General features: G+C 45.5%; 1 protein-coding gene across 1 annotated transcript in view; it reads left to right on the top strand.

Annotated features, from left to right (window-relative positions):
* Nucleotides 1-21,787, top strand: part of SLC30A9 (solute carrier family 30 member 9) — a 519,567-nt gene that overhangs the window by 141,497 nt on the left and 356,283 nt on the right. The window contains exon 7 of the mRNA XM_069201808.1: nucleotides 13,338-13,396. Within this exon, the coding sequence (XP_069057909.1) occupies nucleotides 13,338-13,396 (59 nt within the window). The remainder of the gene's footprint in view (nucleotides 1-13,337; nucleotides 13,397-21,787) is intronic.

The raw sequence follows: 21,787 nt of genomic DNA, 5'->3' as shown, positions 1-21,787 counted from the left end.
TTTTGAGTGGTAGGACCCAGTTTGAACTTGTATTCCTGGACTCTTGTGGTCTCCATATTTGAGGCACTATCTCCCCAGTACCTTTGAGACAGCAGAGAGTGGACTTACAGGGATTCTGAATGAAGGGGGTCCCTATGGACATCTGTGAGTTGGTCCTGGCTGGAGGTGACCTAACAAGCGTACCCCTTCTGTTGGAAGCACTGACATCTTTCAACTGGCACAAGGTTTTGAGTACTTGAGGAGTGCAGGAAGGGTGAGTGGTCTACATTGAGGGCTGTGGGATACTCTGCCTTAGGAGGCTACCACCCCTACAACCTCCCTCCCTTCCTCCTTCCCCGCAGCAATGCTAGTAGCTGGTAAAGCAGTAGAAAATCACCAGAAAAAAACATTTAAAAATAAACAGTCTAGGAGGCCCTAAAGTAACACTTCTGGTAGCTGGAGCACAACACTAAGGGCAAGGCTTAAATAATGTTGGGTCTCTGTGCTGTTGCAGTTCATTTTCAAGTTCATGTACAAGGTGTGGGGTCTGCCATCTTTTCATTGCAGGGGCCTCCAAGACTGATCTATGTGATGTTTGAGGAGCATGGGGCTCCCAAGACTATCATCTGCTCTCTCAGCCACTGTGGTAAGTAATGAAGGATGGGGGACATCACAAAGTAACTTGGTTTCCCTATGGGTACTGGGGTGAGCATGTCGGTCAGTAGAGGATCCTTAAAGATGGCGATGCCTGTGGGGCTTCTGCACATTCACAGCAATCCATTGGCTGGTGTCGCATGGAAGCAGGAGCACCAAGTGATCTGTGCTAGCCCAAGTTGGCGCTTTAAATAAATAAGTAAATAAATACATTAAAAAAAAAAAAAACATGAAAAAACATAAAGTTGATGTGCCTTAGCCACATAACAATGTCTCAAGGCAAGGTTGCGCCCCATAAGCCCTGCACACACTGTAAAATTTTGCATATTTGGTGTTCCTTGCTTCATGAAGGCAGGTGCATTGCAGAAGTGGCACAAATGTGTTGGGGGAGAGGGGGGGGGCATCTACCCAAGAGCTGTAATTTGCGCCCCATGAGTCCACACATCATTTTAACACTTTTTCACTGTATGCCTCTAGAGGCCTGGAGTGAGTTACTCCTGGAGACATTATCCGTCTTTCCAAGCTCTCCCCTGGCAGTCTTTTGCTAAAAGCCTTTGAGATGCATGCACCCTTTGAATTACTGAGTGTCCCGTTATTGCTAGGCAGTCTTGGTAAATTATGGAAATAAGGCTTCAATGCTATGTTCAATGCTTTCTGCTGTTTGCTGGTTCTCGAATTAAATCCCATAGGCTTAATAATGGTGAATGTCCAAATACATGCATGTTGGTAGTTACATCTGGCACTGTTGGTTTCAATTAAATGTCTCCTTTTCTTTGAATGTGTAGTGAAGCCTTTGACAAAGACAAGAGGCCTGACGGTGTATGAGTACATATCAGATGTTTGTTAAAGACATATGAGTGTGTTGTAATTTTAGGGGTTAAGGTCTGCAAGCACAAAGCTTTAAAGGTTCGTCCAGCTGTGAGGTCTAGTTGGCATATATATTGGTTATATGACCTGTAATACCTTTTCTGTTTGTACACCCTTGAAGTCTGAGGCATTTTATAGGGTGTACACAGGCCCCTTTGGTGTGTTTGCACAATCGTATTTTCACCTCTCATCTTGTATATATATTTGTAATTTTGTGTGTAGCGTTTAATCTGTGTGTATTAAAATAATTGTCCACTTTTTATTAAAAAACAGACTAGACATTCATTTGTTGGTTCTTACCTATTGTGTTGCTGAGGTGCGAGTGTCCAGCCCGGGGCATCTCCCTAAGTAAACCCCGGAGTCTTATTCAATCTTGTTCATACTTTCTGCCCTGAGAGTCACGTGCTGAAAGAGGTACTTGTTTTCTAATTTGGGGGAGACTGCAGTACAGGAGGTTAAGAACATCAGAAGTGAAATACCTGGTTATTACAGTTGGGGCCCACTAACGTCTGATTGACCTGGGATCCTGTGATCCAGATTTCTGATGAAGTGATGTTTTTAAAATGTATTTATTTTTCCAAAGGTTCACAGTGTAGTCCTCTGTGAATTAGGAGTAACTGCCAGAGCACCTGCGGAGATGGGGTGAAAGAGCTCATAGGGAGATCTTGCTCTGCAGCTACAAGTGAATTTCGGGAGAGGAGATTAGCAAATACTTCAATGTACCCGTATATTGGAATAAAGTGGACTGGAAAGAAGCTGAAGACTTGAATTATCTGGAGCGGAATGGATTATGAGTATTAGGTAGGAACTGGGTATTTCCTACAGAAGACAAAGCTAAGGAGATAATGCATACAGAGTTCAGGAACCAATAAAATGATCTATTTCACGAATAATGGGAATGTAAAAAGGAGAAGAACAATATGCTACATTCAATAAATGATAGATTGTATTCTCTGTGGGAAATGACCTGTCTGTAAGTAAAATACATTGCAATAGGGCAAAGGGTTATTTAGAAGAGAACTTGCAGCCCTTAGTAAAGAAGAGGATTAAAATGATTCTGTGCATGAGCCTCAGAAATCACAGGCACCCGTAGATATAGTTTTGTGTACCAAACAATTTTTATTCAATTATAATTGCCAGTTGTAATACAAGTGCATTTTAATATAACATTGCATTTTGCATTATGTCACTCAAGTGAAGTACATCCTGAAATATTTAGCAAAGTATTAAAATCTGAAATGGAAGCAGTGTGAAAAACATTCCCAAACCCTCCCTGTGACCTCCAATCCCCCCTCCCCAATGTGGAACAGATCCTAATATTGCGTTATGGTGAATAATCCATATGTACATATCCCTATGTGGAGGTTATATCATAACACTTGTAGTCAGTTAAAATCATTAGCTTGTCACTAGCTCATCCCTGAGGATAATATAGTTTAGAACTGGTGTAGGCCCTTGAATCTGGGTGGATAGACCCATAGGGATTCCTCCCTCTAATAGGTAATTTCCAGGGATTTGAGAGTTGGACAGTCAGTGCAGGTATCTTTGACAGTACATGTCATTTTCCCATCTGTAGGAGATGCTGCAGTTGGGAATGCCATTGAGTAGTATGAAAGTTGGGGGGTGGAATATCTCTTCTTCCAGCAGGCCACGAGGCCTGTCTTGGTGGCTCCTAGGCAGTTCCAAACAGTGACTATATCGCTTATAGTTTGACATTTGAAATCCTGTGCACCCATCCCAAAGAGTACACATGGAAAGGGATATGCCAAGATCATGCGTATTGCTGCCAACAGCTCCCTACAAAAACATTGTATCTTAAGGCAGTGCCACCAGATATGCGGAAGGTCACTGATTTTCAAACCCCTAGAACCCGCCCAACACACACTCTCCAGCACAGAAGGCTGGCTGTAGGATAGTATTTCTTCAGTTTAGCAGGGTGCGTGTTCCAATCTTACAGTAGTTTATGCTGAGCTTCTCTCCCCAGGACACTACAGGAGCTTTTATTTAGGTCTCTCTATTCATATTTCTATTGCCGTACTGATGGGGCCTGCTCAAAGAAGGAATTGCACTTTAACCTGCATGGGTATGTGCTGTATATTGTCTCATTAAGGAGTAGCCAAAATAGTGTGGAGCTGACCCCTCTCATGCTAGTAGTCAAACAGACAAACTGTTCTATCTGGTCTCGACTTCCTATAGCTCCTTTCTTTATCAGTGGATACGTGACCCAGTTGTGGAGTTGCGCATAGTGTAGTCTCTTGATCTCATTTAAGTGAACTTCAGTCTTATATTCATTAAACGTTTTGGCGACTTTCCCAGTATACAACTCGTGTATTATCATGCAAATAGGTGAGTAAGCTGAAGGGTATGTTGTCAAATTCAGTATCTTTTTAGACTCATCTCACACTGTCAATGTAGCATTTTTTGAGTGGCTCAAGTATACATTAGGAGGTCTATCACTCTTCGGTTTCTATACCAAGTCCCATAGCGCCGAAACCCACCACAGCTCTATCCCTTTGGACCCAAGTCTTCTCATATTCCCAGGAGCTCCAGTCTGCAAGAATGCATTATTGGAAATTTGCTTAAAAATGTGTTGATGTCCGGAAGGGCAAGGCACTCCTTCTTTCTTGACCTGCACACGACCCGGTAGGCCACCTGTGGACCTCCTCCCCAAATATATTTCAAAAAGAAACATTCAAGTGTGTGGAACAGGGCTTAGGGTAGTAACATGGTCAAAGGCTGAAGTATTTAAGAAGTCTTTATAAGATATTCAATTTTAGGGCGTGAAGTCACCCCTTCCAGGATACCGGATGGTCACCCTGAGGTCTTGTTGAATGTCAGAGTAAGGGTGGGAAACTAATTTTATAGAGAGCTGGCATCTGGGCTGAAAGTTTTAACTCCCATCTATGTGATGTGTTTCGTCATCCATTTAAATTGTGTGCTGCTGGAGCACTTGTACCTCCTTGAGTGGAAGTGTCGGTATAGAATTTCAGATTTGTTTACATTTATCTTGAGCCCTGATAAGTGCTGGAAAGGGCCTAAGTGTAGTTGCAATTTTGGGAGAGCTGCCACTGGTTTTGTCCGCAAATAGCATGACTTTGTGTTCTGCCACCTCTTTATCTTTGCAGAGGTGGGTTTTGAAGTGTTCAGTGCTTAAAGCAAATAGCTTGGTAGTTAGGTGGCAATGCTGTCTAGTTCCCCATTCAATATAGGTAGTAGAGAAATTACCACGTTCACTAGCTCTCTCACCGTGCAAAAAGGGTCCTCGTATGTTGGACAGGTTCCCTTCCCATATCTCAGGGGGTTGTCTTTGCACTAACATTGTGGGGTGGATAATAAAGGATCACCTCGTCTGGGATGACGGCAAAGATAATGGGATGACATTTTAACCTGATGTTGTATAAGGATGTTGCCAGCATGGGTGTGGACACTGTAAAGCATGTCTGCTGGAGATTCTAAATTTCATAATCAGTTCTCTAGGTGCTGGGTTTTGTCAAGGTTCTGTCTCTTCCGACACTTTGAAGTTGTTGCGCTCAGGGAGTGAGCCACAGTTTAGTTGCTTGTAAGTGTTTCCCTACCTGTGTGGACACCAAGTCTTGTTGGCTTGGTTCAGGCACTTCCATAGTGAGTCTCAGGATCCGAGCTGCAGCTGGCCAATTTGAGACCTGATGTGTTTTATTATTATATTCAAAGGCGACTCCAGAGGTGTATAGCCAGCTGTATGTGTTCTGTGACTGGCCAGAATTGTTGGTTCCTGAGAAGTATCCCGGAGCAGTTTCTTTGAACAAATCCATCATGTTGCATTTAATCTTTCGGATGGGCCACTCTTAGGATATTTTCCTTCCAATGGTAGCTATGAAATGTTTTCAGTATATTGCATGGTCTACTTAAATCCTCTGTTGTACGTGGCCGCACCCAACGTACCTTGTCCAGTATGATTTGCACAGGGTTTTTCCAAAGAGTGTGGCAAATAGGCTTGTGATGAAGATTTTGAGATTTGTGACATCGGCGAATTCTCCAAGGACTTGAGAGTGATTTTCAAGTTCTTCTATGTTTCTGTTGACACTGTCATTTCGAGCATGAAAGGCAATGCATTTATCCATTAGGGTCAAGTTTTTCTCTTTTAGGGAGTCTATGTGACCTTCCACTTCTACAATGCTGGATCCAGCTGAGTGCACATCTGCTCTATGTGACCTTCCACTTCTACAATGCTGGATGCAGCTGAGTGCACATCTGCTCGCATCGCTTCAATCTTTTTCTGAGATGTGATTTGAGGGCGTGTAGTTCTTTGGATATATCAGTTTTAAGTTCCTCACAGAGCTTGGATTTGAAGGTTTGGAGACTAGAAATAACTTCTGCTTTCTTTAGCAATGTGGCGGCTGTCCCGTTGATGTGGTTTCCCCCCAAATGTTGTCAGGGTGTTCTCTTTAGCGTTTGTTTTAAAGCTTGGAAGAATGCTTACCTTTCTTTGAGTGTGTTTTTTGAGAGGCATAGATGCAGCTTTGTGTCCAGTGGGTCCCAAAGGTGGAAACAGGAGCAGTTTGGTCAGGCATAGTCTTAGTTCTCAACTAAATACGATATCCGCCCTCCAGAATGGCTGTGCCCTGGTGAACAATATTTATCAAGAGAGTCATTCATTAGGTTGCCAACGAGTGTTGGACTTCTCCCTTCTGTACTTGAGACCGTTCGAAAGTGGTGTTAGGCTGGTGCATATCTTTTATTGCATCTAGTAAAATTGTGCTTCGCTAGCCCTGTGTTGCAAATCCTTCTCTTAAAGTGGCCCATGCAGATTTATGCACTGGACCAGAGATCCCGAAGTGTCCAGAAAGTGGTAGGGAGGGCTTAGTACTCCCTGTTGGGTCTCCCTCCATCAGCCCTAAGCCATTAAATCATTGTTGGAGGTCTTTTTATTATGGATTGGAGCAGAGAACTTTGCAATCGATGTTTGTCGGCTCACTGTAATACAGCCGATTTTGTTTTTGTGGAAAAGTTCCCCCTAGTCGTTTTGGCCCTCTTTCAAAGTCTCTCATAGATTTGAATGTCGCTTAGTTGATTCTCACCGAGAGTCCTTACAATGCTTTTTGATTACGATTCCCATCTTCACCCACTCTCTGGGTTTTGTCCTGGCCCCGCCCAATGAGGAAGATGACTGTAGGAAGTTGGCTCTATATATACTATCTCAAAGTGAGAGATAGTGTGCACAGAGTCCAAGGGTTCCACTTAGAGGTTGATAGTGGCAAAATTAGATAATATTAATGCTCTATTTTGTGGTAGTGTGGTTGAGCAGTAGGCTTATCAGAGGTTAGTGTTAAGCATTTGTTGTACACACACAGGCAATAAATAAAGAACACACAAAGACTTAACTCCAGGCCAGTAGGTTTTATATAGAAAAATATATTTTCTTAATTTATTTTAGAACCACAAGATTTGAGGTAAGTACATAAAATGGAAGGTACATCACACAGTTAGGTATAGAACTTTGATTTAAAACAGTAGTACACACAGTTTTGGTTAAAATGGCAATAAGCTATTTTAAAAGTGGACACTGCAAAAAACAACAGTTCTGGGGGAGGTAAGCTTGGTTAGGTTTCTCAGGTAAGTAAAGCACTTACACATTCAGTCTCCTGGGCATAGGCAGCCCACCGTTGGGGGTTCAAGACAACCCCAAAGCCACAGCACCAGCAACACAGGGCCGGTCAAGGGTGGAGGTCAAAGGAGGGTCCAAAACACATAGGCGCCTATGGAGAGCAGGGGTGCTCCAGTTCCAGTCTGCTAGTAGGTAAGTACCTGCGTCCTCGGTGAGCAGACCAGGGGGGTTTTGTAGAGCACTGGGGACACACACACAAGCACACAAAACACACCCTCAGCGGCACAGGGGCGGCAGGGTGCAGCATGCAGAGTAGGCATCGGGTTTGCTATTGAAAGCAATGGAGGGACCCGGGGGTCACTCTGGCGATGCAGGCAGGGCACTGCGGGGGCTTCTCGGGCCATCCACCGACTGGGCTAGGATTAGGATGAGAGCTGCTTGCTGGTCACTCCTGCACTGGTAGGTGGTTCCTCTTGGTCCTGGGGTCTAGGGGTGCAGTGCTTGGTCCAGGCGTCTGGTTCCTTTGTTACCAGGTAGTCGCAGTCAGGGGGGAGCCTCAGGATCCTCTCTGCAGGCGTCGCTGTGGGAGTTCAGGGGGGTCAACTCAGGGTGTCCACAACATTGGAGTCACCTGGGAGTCCTCTGTGCAGTGTTGGTTGTCCTGAACTCTAGCGGGGGCATTGGGTGCAGTGTGTGAAGACTCGCGCTGCTGGCGGGAAGTGAGAGTCTCTTTAAAGTTGTTTCAAAGTTGCAAATCTGTTGAGATTTCTGAACAGTGCCGCTGTTCTCAGGAGGTTCTTGGTCCTTTGGGTGCAGGGCAGTTCTCTGAGTCCTCAGAGGTCGCTGGTCCCGCTGGATGCATCGCTGTGCAGGTTCTTTGAGTCTGGAGACAGGCCGGTGGGGATGGGACCAAGTCAGTTGTCTCCGTCGTCTCTGCTGGGCTTTCAGGTCAGCAGTCCTTCTTCTTGTTGTAGGTTGCAGGAATCTGATTTCCTGGGTTCAGGGTCGCCCCTAAATACTCAGTTTAGGGGTGTGTTTAGGTCTGGGGGGGCAGTAGCTAATGGCTACTGTCCTTGAGAGTGGCTACACCCTCTTTGTGCCTCCTCCCGGAGGGCAGGGGGGGGGGGGGGGCACATCCCTATTCCTATTGGGGGAATCCTCCAGACTTAAGATGGAGGATTTCTAAAGGCAGGGGTCAACTCAGCTCAGGGCACCTTAGGGGCTGTCCTGACTGGTAGGTGACTCCTCCCTGGTTTTTCTCATTATCTCCTCCAGACTTGCTGCCAAAAGTAGGGGCTATGTCCGGAGGGGCGGGCATCTCAACTAGCTGGGATGCCCTGGGGTGCTGTAACAACAGGCATGAGCCTTTGAGGCTGACCGCTAGGTGTTACAGTTCCTGCAGGGGGAGGTGGGAAGCACCTCCACCGAGTGCAGGCTTTGTTCCTGGCCACAGAGTGACAAAGGCACTCACCCCTTCTGGCCAGAAACTCGTCTGGTTGTGGCAGACTGGCAGGAACTGGTCAGTCGAACACTAGGAGTCTGACTGGTATGCAGGGAGCATCTCTAGGATGCCCTTTGTGTTCATTTTGCAATAAATCCCACACTGGCATCAGTGTGCATTTAATGTGCTGAGACGTTTGATACCAAACTTCCCAGATTTCAGTGTAGCCATTATGGAACTGGGGGAGTTCGTATTTGACAGACCATATATTATTTATGGCTGCACTTACAATGTCTAAGGTTTTGCTTAGACACTGTAGGGGCATAGTGCTCATGCAACTATACCCTCACATGTGGTATAGTGCACCCTGCCCATAGGGCTGTAAGGCCTGCTAGAGGAGTGACTTACCTATGCCACAGGCAGTGGTTTAAGGGCATGGCACTCTGAGGGGAGTGCCGTGTCAACTTAATCATTTTCTCCCCACCAGCACACACAAGCTGTGAGGCAGTGTTCATGTGCTGAGTGAGGGGTTTGCAGGGTGGCATAATACATGCTATAGCCCTTGGAGACCTTCCCTGGCCACAGGGCCCTTGGTACCAGGTGTACCAGTTACAAGGGACTTATCTGTGTGCCAGGCCTGTGCCAATTGTGGGAACAAAGGTACAGTTTAGGGAAAGAACACTGGTGCTGGGGCCTGGTTAGCAGGGCCCCAGCACACTTTCAATCATAACTGGCATTAACAAGAGGCAAAAGGTTAGGCGGTAACCATGCCAAGGGAGGCATTTCCCTACAGTGACACACAAGGCCGCAAACAGCAGGCGTCCCACAGTGTGTCCTCTGTACATCCCTCTACCGCTGCAAAGCGGCAAAGAGCCCAGCACTGGGTGGGTGGCAGGGGTGGCTCATAGGTTCAAGCCAGCTGCCCAAGCAGGAACCTTCCCGGTGATTGCCTCTGGGTTTAGTCACAGCAGCGTGGGTTACCGCCGGACCACATAGCCGGTCCCATCTTAACATGATGCCACCCGACACTGAGAGGGAAGGAATGTAGCTCTAAGAGCAGATATTTCTGTCTTATGTCACCCAGTGCAGACCTGTGGGCTCTATATAGCAGCTCCCAGGGCTCTCAAGTTTAAGCCCTGCAGGGTATGTAGAGTGTATTGTATTATATGGGTCCCAGTGTTGGAGTTCGCCTAAGTGGCCATCTTAGTCTGCATCGAAGCACCGCCCCATAGCTAGGTTTTTAACACAAACATGCAAGGACAAAGGGAACTTATGCTGAGGTGCCTCCAGTAGCTCGGGATGGGGGTGCCTTTAGTTGCACCACGGACTGTAGAAACTAAACCCCCCCCCGCTCACCCCTTCCGCCCCATATCCCCTAATGCCAAGTGCAGGCAGATGTGTGGTATACAGATAGTGCAGAATTATTAGGCAAGTTGTATTTTTGAGGATTAATTTTATTATTGAACAACAACCATGTTCTCAATGAACCCAAAAAACTCATTAATATCAAAGCTGAATATTTTTGGAAGTAGTTTTTAGTTTGTTTTTAGTTTTAGCTATGTTAGGGGGATATCTGTGTGTGCAGGTGACTATTACTGTGCATAATTATTAGGCAACTTAACAAAAAAAAATATATACCCATTTCAATTATTTATTATTACCAGTGAAACCAATATAACATCTCAACATTCACAAATATACATTTCTGACATTCAAAAACAAAACAAAAACAAATCAGTGACCAATATAGCCACCTTTCTTTGCAAGGACACTCAAAAGCCTGCCATCCATGGATTCTGTCAGTGTTTTGATCTGTTCACCATCAACATTGCGTGCAGCAGCAACCACAGCCTCCCAGACACTGTTCAGAGAGGTGTACTGTTTTCCCTCCTTGTAAATCTCACATTTGATGATGGACCACAGGTTCTCAATGGGGTTCAGATCAGGTGAACAAGGAGGCCATGTCATTAGATTTCCTTCTTTTATACCCTTTCTTGCCAGCCACGCTGTGGAGTACTTGGACGTGTGTGATGGAGCATTGTCCTGCATGAAAATCATGTTTTTCTTGAAGGATGCAGACTTCTTCCTGTACCACTGCTTGAAGAAGGTGTCTTCCAGGAACTGGCAGTAGGACTGGGAGTTGAGCTTGACTCCATCCTCAACCCGAAAAGGCCCCACAAGCTCATCTTTGATGATACCAGCCCAAACCAGTACTCCACCTCCACCTTGCTGGCGTCTGAGTCGGACTGGAGCTCTCTGCCCTTTACCAATCCAGCCACGGGCCCATCCATCTGGCCCATCAAGACTCACTCTCATTTCATCAGTCCATAAAACCTTAGAAAAATCAGTCTTGAGATATTTCTTGGCCCAGTCTTGACGTTTCAGCTTGTGTGTCTTGTTCAGTGGTGGTCGTCTTTCAGCCTTTCTTACCTTGGCCATGTCTGAGTATTGCACACCTTGTGCTTTTGGGCACTCCAGTGATGTTGCAGCTCTGAAATATGGCCAAACTGGTGGCAAGTGGCATTGTGGCAGCTGCACGCTTGACTTTTCTCAGTTCATGGGCAGTTATTTTGCGCCTTGGTTTTTCCACACGCTTCTTGCGACCCTGTTGACTATTTTGAATGAAACGCTTGATTGTTCGATGATCACGCTTCAGAAGCTTTGCAATTTTAAGAGTGCTGCATCCCTCTGCAAGATATCTCACTATTTTTGACTTTTCTGAGCCTGTCAAGTCCTTCTTTTGACCCATTTTGCCAAAGGAAAGGAAGTTGCCTAATAATTATGCACACCTGATATAGGGTGTTGATGTCATTAGACCACACCCCTTCTCATTACAGAGATGCACATCACCTAATATGCTTAATTGGTAGTAGGCTTTCGAGCCTATACAGCTTGGAGTAAGACAACATGCATAAAGAGGATGATGTGGTCAAAATACTCATTTGCCTAATAATTCTGCACTCCCTGTAAAGGTAACATTCGGCTGGAGCTGTGACATCAGGAGGCAGTGGGAGGAGTTGAGGTGTCGAGGGTGCATTAAAGCCAGCAGCAACAGCCCACCCGCCCTAACCCCGCCGCCCCCAACCCTGCCTCCCCCCCCCCCCCCACCCTTCCCCCTTCCCCTTCCCCTCTTCCCAGTCCTCTTTGCCCCCTTTCAGGTGCCCTGGTCTTCACGTCGTGTTCGAAAGTTCTTCTCCCATCCCTCTGTTGGCTGGGCCCATGGCAAGAAAATAGCAGGAAATACTGCCAATATGGACTCTTGAATGGACTGATCTCTGAGAGGGGTGTACTATTGGAAGCACTGGGCTGGCAGGAGAGGGAGCTGACCTGCCGGTGGTCCTCCACTCTCTCGTCTACCCACAATGCCTGGTTGGAGCTTTTGGGGCTGTGCCTGTGCTCAGGTACCCCAGCAGGGCTGATGCGCTATGCAGTGCCCTGGGATGTTTTGGTAGCACCCTTCTGGATTGGAGGGATGTACAAGTGGTGGTGCATGATGGGGCCTGCTTGTCCGATGCGCACCACAGCCTAAGTGACTATCGATTAACACATCTTGTTTGTTCACAATGTTTGCCTCCAAGACTGATATGTAACCATCTGCTGTCTGCTGGCTTTTTAAATGCTGGAAGTCGTCCCTTAAGGGAATGTCTATTTTGAATTCTGCTGTTCATTTGCCTTTGGGGGAAGTTGCGTTGATTTATAAGTATTATGTGACATATGATGATGAAATGTGATAACTCGAATAAAAAGGCTACGTGTGGGTGAGCCACATGAAACCGGTTATGATTCTTTGCGGGGGGCAGTTGCACATTGTGCGCACACTATTAAGGGGAACAGAATACATGAACAGCGTTCAGGAAAGACTGGACTGACTTCTTAGAATCAAAAATATCCTAAAAATAAAACTGAAACGAGGCCCAAGAAAGGCATGGCTGGGTGATTAAAACCGTGGAATGGAGAGAGAGTAGCAGAATAGAAACAGACACTGAATCCAACTGAAGAATGTAGGAAACTAGGAAAGGCAGCAGACAAGCAAGGATTGGAAGTATGCTTAAAGAACTCTGCAATGCAGGACTATGAATATGTATGCAGATAGGCACTAGACTAGAATTGGCTGTAGCAACAAGATTACATAAAACAGAAGGCAAAACAGTGGAAATTGGGATACACATAATTTAATGCAGATCGCAGCAGGGACAGAGGAAAGTCAGAAAAGCTTGTATTTATATGTTAATGAATCTGTGGGGTCTGGAACCAACAAGACTAATGGGACCCTACCTCTAGGATGTGATCTAGGGAAGGTTTGAGGAAGGAAAAGACGACATGAGCCAGAATGTATCAGGGTGATAGTGTGAAAGCTAGGACGGGGATAAAAAGTACAACAAGGTTTGCAGAGTGTCATAGTGTTCTATAGTGAACAGGGCCGAAGTCAGGAACAACAAGAATTATGATTTGGTGGCAGAAGCGTAACTTTTAGTTAATTAGTGAAGCCTAAAAGCATGTTGGATCTGTTTGAAAAAATCAATCAACAAAATGGGGCAATAAGTTAATATGGTGAACCTAGTCGAACATCGCCTTCTAAATTTTCATATCAACACATATTTTAGAATGTCAATACTATCTTTGGTTGCTCTATACATGGGAAAATGCTTGATGTGTTTATGTATAGAAATAACTGTCAAGAACCAACATTCAAATTCAGTTTTAGGTAATTACATACTAAATTAAGCGGGCTAAATGGCAAAAAAAATGTTCTAAAAGCTTGCATTGTCCTTTTAGACACACAGCATGTCACAAAATTCTATGTCCTTACAGATTTATTTAGAAACCAAAAGCTGCTGAAAGAATATAAAGATTTTCTTGGAGAAACTAAGGTACGTTAAGAAATGCGAATCGTCTTTGATTTTTTTTTCATGCAATTACTCCTTACATCTTTAACCTCTGTTCATGTGGGTAAAGATTGCAAACTTTATAAATCATTTTCACCAAGACTGAGAATCCACTGTTCCCGCCTACATTTTATTCAAAAATGCATATTTTTGTTCAAACACACAAACTCCATCTGCAGTCAATTCTATAAACCTCCCCAGCCCACAACTCAGTCTCTTGTTTAAAGAGGACTAGGAGGTGTGTGTGTGGTAGGCTTCCACTGAATAATTTTTCACTTGTATTTTTTTTTATTGAAGTTTCAAACATAATAAATAACCAAAGGCACAATGTACTCAAACATGTAACTATATGTTCGATGGCATCTGTCGCTGTAGATACGCATGTTTTGCAATAGCTCGCCATCTGGTGTTGGGCCGGAGTGTTACAAGTTGTTTTTCTTCGAAGAAGTCTTTCGAGTCACGGGACCGAGTGACTCCTCCTTTTGTCTCCATTGCGCATGGGCGTCGACTCCATCTTCGATTGTTTTTTTTCCGCCATCGGGTTCGGACGTGTTCCTGTCGCTCCGAGTTTCGGAACGGAAAATTAGCTAATTTCAGAAGATTTTCGTCGGTATTGTTGCGTTCGCGATCGGCGTACTTAGATTCCACACCGCATCGAAGATCGAAGAGCTCCGGTGCCCTTCGGGGTAGTTTTTCGATCCCCCGTCGGGGCCTGGTCGGCCCGACCGCGTGCTGAAGAACGCCGATGGAACGGACCCCGTTCCGTTTCTGCCCCAAATGCCACAATAAATACCCCTATACAGACCAACACTTGGTCTGTAACCTGTGCCTGTCACCTGAGCACAGTGAAGACACCTGTGAGGCCTGTCGTGCGTTCCGGTCCCGAAAGACACTCCGAGACCGTCGAGCCAGAAGACTTCAGATGGCGTCCGCGCCGACAGCCCACCGAGAGTTCGAGGAGCAGGAAGAGGAAGGTACCTTCTCGATCCAAGAATCGGACTCCGAAGGATTCGACGATACACAAACCGTGAGTAAGACGTCGAAAACCACACAGAGAAACATTTACAAGGCCCAGGGGACGCCACTGCCATCCGGCCATGGCTCCACCCATAAATTCGGTGACCGACCGTCGGCACCGAAAAAGGCCCAAACAGTGCAGAGGTCGTCCGACTCCGGTCGAGACACCGGCACGCAGCCTTCTCGGGACCGAGAAAGTGCTGGAGACAAGCCTCGACACCGAGATGCCGGTGTGGACACGGCTCGACGCCGAGACAGCGGCACCGAAGAAGATCGACGCCGAGAGGTTTCGGCCCCGAAAAAGAAAAAAGTCACCTCGGAGCCGAAAAAACACGCAGACAGGGTTTCGATGCCGAAACAAACTGCAAGCGACCCAGCTTCAGGCTCTTATACAGAAGAGCACTCGCTAACCTCCCAAATGCAAAAGCATAGGTTTGAGGAAGAGCTACAAGCAACTGATGTGGACCATACGCAAAAGCGTATCTTCATACAGCAGGGGACAGGAAAAATAAGCACCCTTCCCCCCATTAGGAGAAAGAGAAGGTTGGAGTTCCAGACTGAACAGACACCACAACCAAAAGTGGTGAAAAGAGTTACCCCACCACCCTCTCCTCCACCCGTGATTAACGTCTCACCAGCACCAACTCCATCACACTCCCCAGCTCACACCACCATAAGCCAGGGTGACCAAGATCAAGACGCATGGGACCTATACGACGCCCCAGTGTCAGATAACAGTCCGGAGGCATACCCTACGAAGCCATCTCCACCAGAAGACAGCACCGCGTATTCTCAAGTGGTGGCTAGAGCAGCACAATTTCACAACGTAAGCCTCCACTCAGAACAGGTCGAGGATGATTTTTTATTCAACACACTCTCCTCCACCCACAGCTCATACCAAAGCCTGCCTATGCTCCCTGGTATGCTCCGGCACGCGAAAGAAATCTTTAAGGAGCCGGTCAAAAGTAGGGCAATCACACCAAGGGTGGAAAAAAAGTATAAGGCGCCTCCTACAGACCCGGTTTTCATCACTACACAGCTGCCACCAGACTCTGTCGTTGTAGGAGCAGCTAGGAAAAGGGCCAACTCTCACACATCTGGAGATGCACCACCCCCAGATAAAGAAAGCCGCAAGTTCGATGCAGCTGGTAAGAGTCGCAGCACAAGCTGCAAACCAGTGGCGCATCGCGAACTCCCAGGCACTACTTGCGCGCTATGACAGAGCCCACTGGGACGAGATGCAACATCTCATTGAACATCTGCCCAAGGACTTACAAAATAGGGCAAAACAAGTGGTTGAGGAGGGACAGACCATTTCCAACAACCAGATCCGCTCCTCCATGGACGCTGCAGATACAGCTGCACGGACAATTAATACATCTGTAACTATCAGAAGGCATGCATGGCTCCGAACGTCTGGATTTAAACCAGAGATTCAACAAGCAGTTCTCAATATGCCTTTTAATGAAAAAGAACTGTTCGGTCCAGAAGTGGACACAGCGATTGAGAAACTCAAAAAAGATACGGACACTGCCAAAGCCATGGGCGCACTCTACTCCCCGCAGAGCAGAGGGAATTACAGCACATTCCGTAAAACGCCCTTTCGAGGGGGGTTTCGGGGTCAGAGCACACAAGCCAGCACCTCACAAGCAACACCGTCCAGTTACCAGGGACAGTATAGAGGAGGTTTTCGGGGACAATATAGAGGAGGGCAATTCCCTAGAAATAGAGGAAGATTTCAGAGCCCCAAAACCCCTACTACTAAACAGTGACTCACATGTCACTCACCCCCTCCACACAACACCAGTGGGGGGAAGAATAAGTCATTATTACAAAGCATGGGAGGAAATCACTACAGACACTTGGGTTCTAGCAATTATCCAACATGGTTATTGCATAGAATTTCTACAATTCCCTCCAAACATACCACCAAAAGCACAAAATTTGACAACACACCATTCCAATCTCCTGGAGATAGAAGTGCAGGCACTATTGCAAAAGAATGCAATCGAATTAGTGCCAAACACACAAATAAACACAGGAGTTTACTCACTGTACTTTCTGATACCAAAGAAGGACAAAACGCTGAGACCAATCCTAGACCTCAGAGTAGTGAACACTTTCATCAAATCAGACCACTTTCACATGGTCACACTACAAGAAGTATTGCCATTGCTAAAACTACACGACTACATGGCAACTTTAGACCTCAAGGATGCTTATTTCCATATACCAATACACCCATCGCACAGGAAATACCTAAGGTTTGTATTCAAAGGAATACATTACCAATTCAAGGTACTGCCTTTCGGATTAACAACCGCACCAAGAGTCTTTACCAAATGCCTAGCGGTAGTCGCTGCACACATAAGAAGGCAGCAAATACATGTGTTCCCATATCTAGACGACTGGCTAATCAAGGCCCATTCGTTAATACAGTGCTCAAATCACACAAATCATATCATACAAACCCTCTTCAAACTAGGGTTCACCGTCAATTTCACAAAATCCAAAATTCTGCCGCGCAAGGTACAACAATACCTGGGAGCCATAATAGACACATCAAAAGGAGTAGCCACTCCAAGTCCACAAAGAATTCGAAATTTCAACACCATCATACAACACATGTATCCAACACAAAGGATACACGCAAAGATGGTACTACAACTCCTAGGCATGATGTCTTCATGCATAGCCATTGTCCCAAACGCAAGACTGCACATGAGGCCCTTACAACAGTGCCTAGCATCACAATGGTCACAAGCACAGGGTCACCTTCTAGATCTGGTGTTAATAGACCGCCAAACTTACCTCTCGCTTCTATGGTGGAACAACATAAATTTAAACAAAGGGCGGCCTTTCCAAGACCCAGTGCCACAATACGTAATAACAAATGCTTCCATGACAGGGTGGGGAGCACACCTCGATCAACACAGCATACAAGGACAATGGAACGTACATCAAACAAAACTGCATATAAATCACCTAGAACTTCTAGCAGTTTTTCAAGCACTAAAAGCTTTCCAACCAATAATAGTTCACAAATACATTCTCGTCAAAACAGACAACATGACAACAATGTATTATCTAAACAAGCAGGGGGGGACGCACTCCACGCAGTTAAGCCTGCTAGCACAAAAGATTTGGCGTTGGGCAATTCACAACCAAATTCGCCTAATAGCACAATTTATACCAGGGATCCAAAATCAACTCGCAGACAATCTCTCTCGAGATCACCAACAGGTCCACGAATGGGAAATTCACCCCCAAATTCTGAACACTTATTTCAAACTCTGGGGAACACCTCAGATAGACTTGTTTGCGACAAGGGAGAACGCAAAATGCCAAAACTTCGCATCCAGATACCCACACGAACAATCCCAAGGCAATGCCCTATGGATGAACTGGTCAGGGATATTTGCTTACGCTTTTCCTCCTCTCCCTCTCCTTCCTTACCTGGTAAACAAACTCAGTCAAAGCAAACTCAAACTCATATTGATAGCACCAACTTGGGCAAGGCAACCCTGGTACACAACGCTGCTAGACCTATCAGTAGTACCCTGCATCAAATTGCCCAACAGGCCAGATCTGTTGACACAGCACAACCAAAAGATCAGACACCCAGATCCAGCATCGCTGAATCTAGCAATCTGGCTCCTGAAATCCTAGAATTCGGGCACTTACAACTTACCCAAGAATGTATGGAAGTCATAAAACAAGCCAGAAGGCCATCCACCAGGCACTGCTATGCAAGTAAATGGAAGAGGTTTGTTTGCTACTGCCATATTAATCAAATACAACCATTACACACAACTCCAGAACATGTAGTGGGTTACTTGCTTCACTTACAAAAATCTAACCTGGCTTTCTCTTCCATTAAAATACACCTTGCAGCAATATCTGCATACCTGCAGACTACCTATTCAACTTCCCTATATAAGATACCAGTCATTAAAGCATTCATGGAGGGCCTTAGGAGAATTATACCACCAAGAACACCACCTGTTCCTTCATGGAACCTAAATGTTGTCCTAACTAGACTTATGGGTCCACCTTTTGAACCCATGCACTCCTGCGACATACAGTTCCTAACCTGGAAGGTGGCATTTCTCATCGCCATTACTTCCCTAAGAAGAGTAAGCGAGATTCAGGCGTTTACAATACAGGAACCTTTTATACAACTACACAAGAATAAGGTCGTCCTAAGGACCAATCCTAAATTTTTGCCAAAGGTTATTTCACCGTTCCATCTAAATCAAACAGTGGAACTTCCAGTGTTCTTTCCACAGCCAGATACCGTAGCTGAAAGGGCACTACATACATTAGATGTCAAAAGAGCATTGATGTATTACATTGACAGAACAAAAAACATCAGAAAGACTAAACAACTATTTATTGCATTTCAAAAACCTCATGCAGGAAACCCAATATCAAAACAAGGTATAGCCAGATGGATAGTTAAATGCATCCAAATCTGCTACCTTAAAGCTAAACAACAGCTGCCCATTACACCAAGGGCACACTCAACCAGAAAGAAAGGTGCTACCATGGCCTTTCTAGGAAACATCCCAATGCAAGAAATATGTAAGGCAGCCACATGGTCTACGCCTCACACATTCACCAAGCACTACTGTGTAGACGTGTTATCCGCACAACAAGCCACAGTAGGTCAAGCCGTATTAAGAACATTATTTCAGACTACTTCCACTCCTACAGGCTGATCCACCGCTTTTGGGGAGATAACTGCTTACTAGTCTATGCAAAACATGCGTATCTACAGCGACAGATGCCATCGAACTGAAAATGTCACTTACCCAGTGTACATCTGTTCGTGGCATCAGTCGCAGTAGATTCGCATGTGCCCACCCGCCTCCCCGGGAGCCTGTAGCAGTTTGGAAGTTACCTTCAATTATTTATATATGTATCATCTCAACCTTAAATAGGTGCATACTTAGTCACTCCATTGCATGGGCACTATTACTACAATTCAACTCCTACCTCACCCTCTGCGGGGAAAAACAATCGAAGATGGAGTCGACGCCCATGCGCAATGGAGACAAAAGGAGGAGTCACTCGGTCCCGTGACTCGAAAGACTTCTTCGAAGAAAAACAACTTGTAACACTCCGGCCCAACACCAGATGGCGAGCTATTGCAAAACATGCGAATCTACTGCGACTGATGCCACGAACAGATGTACACTGGGTAAGTGACATTTTCATTTTAACTTTTTGGTAGCCTCTCCAAAGCCTTCAAACAGCCATTACAGTCTGAACTCTCAGTATTGTAAAGGTACATTTACTAGTACCCTTTCCCTCCATTTCCTAAGCAGTTATGAACAGTATCTCACAAAAGTTTCTGACAAGGATAGTTTCAGGGCTCGCAAACTGGGTGGCTTAAAGTGTTTAAGGTTTGTCCTTGAGAGGTGTTGTAGCAGTGGAGACCATATCTTCATGAATTTCTTTTTGTGTGATTAAGGTTGTGATTTTTCAAGTGCAAATTGCTTAGTTCTCCTCTGAGTGAGAGAAAAAGGTACTGCCACAATTTTCTAAACCGCTGTACCAGGCCTGGAGAGGTTTTCTTTTTCAGGTCTGTGGCTATCAAAGTCCTGCCCGCCCCCAGCATGTGCCAGAGCAGGGTTTTCATTCCGAGTGTATGATTCAAGCTGTTCCCTCTTAAGGTTTAAGATGGTCACACCAGGTTCGTCCGACAGCTTCTTACCCAAGACTTCTTTACAGTGGCTTTAAGACCTCCTTCCAAAAACAAACGATCCCTGGACAGCCCAACCCAACCATGCAACATGGTTGGTTCACTTTTTACTTTCGCAGCTTCAGGCTTTCTCTGAAGCATTGGGATAGAGGCCATGCAAATGGGGTGGGGTTAAGAACCCCTAGTACAGCACATTGTATGTAGTCTGTCTGTGAGGAATGCTTCAGTAAGTTCTATAGTTAGTCAACAATACCTGGATTCAGTCTCCCTTTGGGATTTCCCTATTAAGGTCTCTGGACCCCTGTACTTGAAATTTCCATATGCCCCAGCCCACCTCTCTTTCAGAACACTTTATAAGTCTGAGATCGTTACCCGCATGCCCCAGAGTGTTCTCATGAACTTTTCCATGAGAGTTAAGTCCCTGTTTGCTGTCTTTCTAATGGCTGGATGCATTAACCAGTGCCATATTTGAAAGGACTGCGCTCCGTCTTTTCCTTAGATGGCATGATCTTATTTGCATTTATCACATAGTTGTATCCCCCCTTGTTGAAACATATCTGCAATCACCCGGCATCCTTTCTGTAACCAGGTCTTGCATTCCTCTCCTTGAGGGCTGGTGTGAAGCCTGGATTTGTATGTATTGGTGTGTTAATGCATGAACCTTGTCCCATATTTTGAGAACGCTCCTGACAGGTGTGGACAGGTGTGCATTTCGAGGCAAATGCCACTTGGTCAACCACAGGCGATTCAATAGGGTCTACCCACAACTGTTCATGAAAATCCTCTTCTTCTCCATCTCGATGGCTGTCCACTCTATACAGTGGCCCTAATATGTACGGCCCTGTAATATGTTGGGGTATTGGGCAAGCTAGCCTTTCTTTGATATTGAGGGGCGTGATCAAATAAGTTTACCACTTACTCTTGCTCTCTTCCCTTCCCTTACAAAGTGCATTGTATCTTTTTGGAGTGATATAAATTTTGCCTCTGGGATCGCTACTGGTAGGGTCTGGAATAAATAAAGCAGATACTGCAATACGTTCATTTTGAGTAGATGAATCCTGCATATACAGCATATGTCGTGGGAGTTCCATTTGTGGAGGTCTGCCCCAGGTACATCAGAGACTTAGTAGCCTATCTGAACAGACTAACCACTACCACCCGATCTCTATCCACCCCCATCAGATTTAGGAGCTTAGATTTCCCAAATGTAATGTTAAGGCCTGATACTGTTTCAGATCAGCTAGAATGAGGGTGGAAGAGGGGGATAGCTGGCATTCCTTCCTTGTCCCCCTCTAAAATGTAAAGGTCTGTGAGGAGGTGCCATAACATTGTCCTTTGCTTCGGGGCTCTTATAGTTTGCAAGAATCCAACCCAACCGTAAAGCTGTCAGGCCTGATAAATAGCTGAACTTATCTTTCAGTGCCCTTCTCACTGCTAGCTGTTCTATTGGCTATTGTAATTCCTTTAACCGATTCATAATGCTCCATTGCAGCATCAGACTTGGAAAAGCTGCTTCTCTTGTGGATAAAACTTCAGCTTGCACACACAACTAGGTTCTGGCCTTATCTGGCCATCTAACCCCTCACTGTGTTCCATAAGAACAAGGTTTTGGTATGCAGCAACCACTTTCCTCTCTACACTTGTTATATATT

The sequence above is a fragment of the Pleurodeles waltl genome, chromosome 1_2 (genome assembly GCF_031143425.1).
Source record: "Pleurodeles waltl isolate 20211129_DDA chromosome 1_2, aPleWal1.hap1.20221129, whole genome shotgun sequence".
In the NCBI taxonomy this organism is placed as follows: Eukaryota; Metazoa; Chordata; class Amphibia; order Caudata; family Salamandridae; genus Pleurodeles; species Pleurodeles waltl.
The sequence above is the reverse complement of the archived record's forward strand: the minus strand, read 5'-3'. Positions and strand labels throughout refer to the sequence as shown.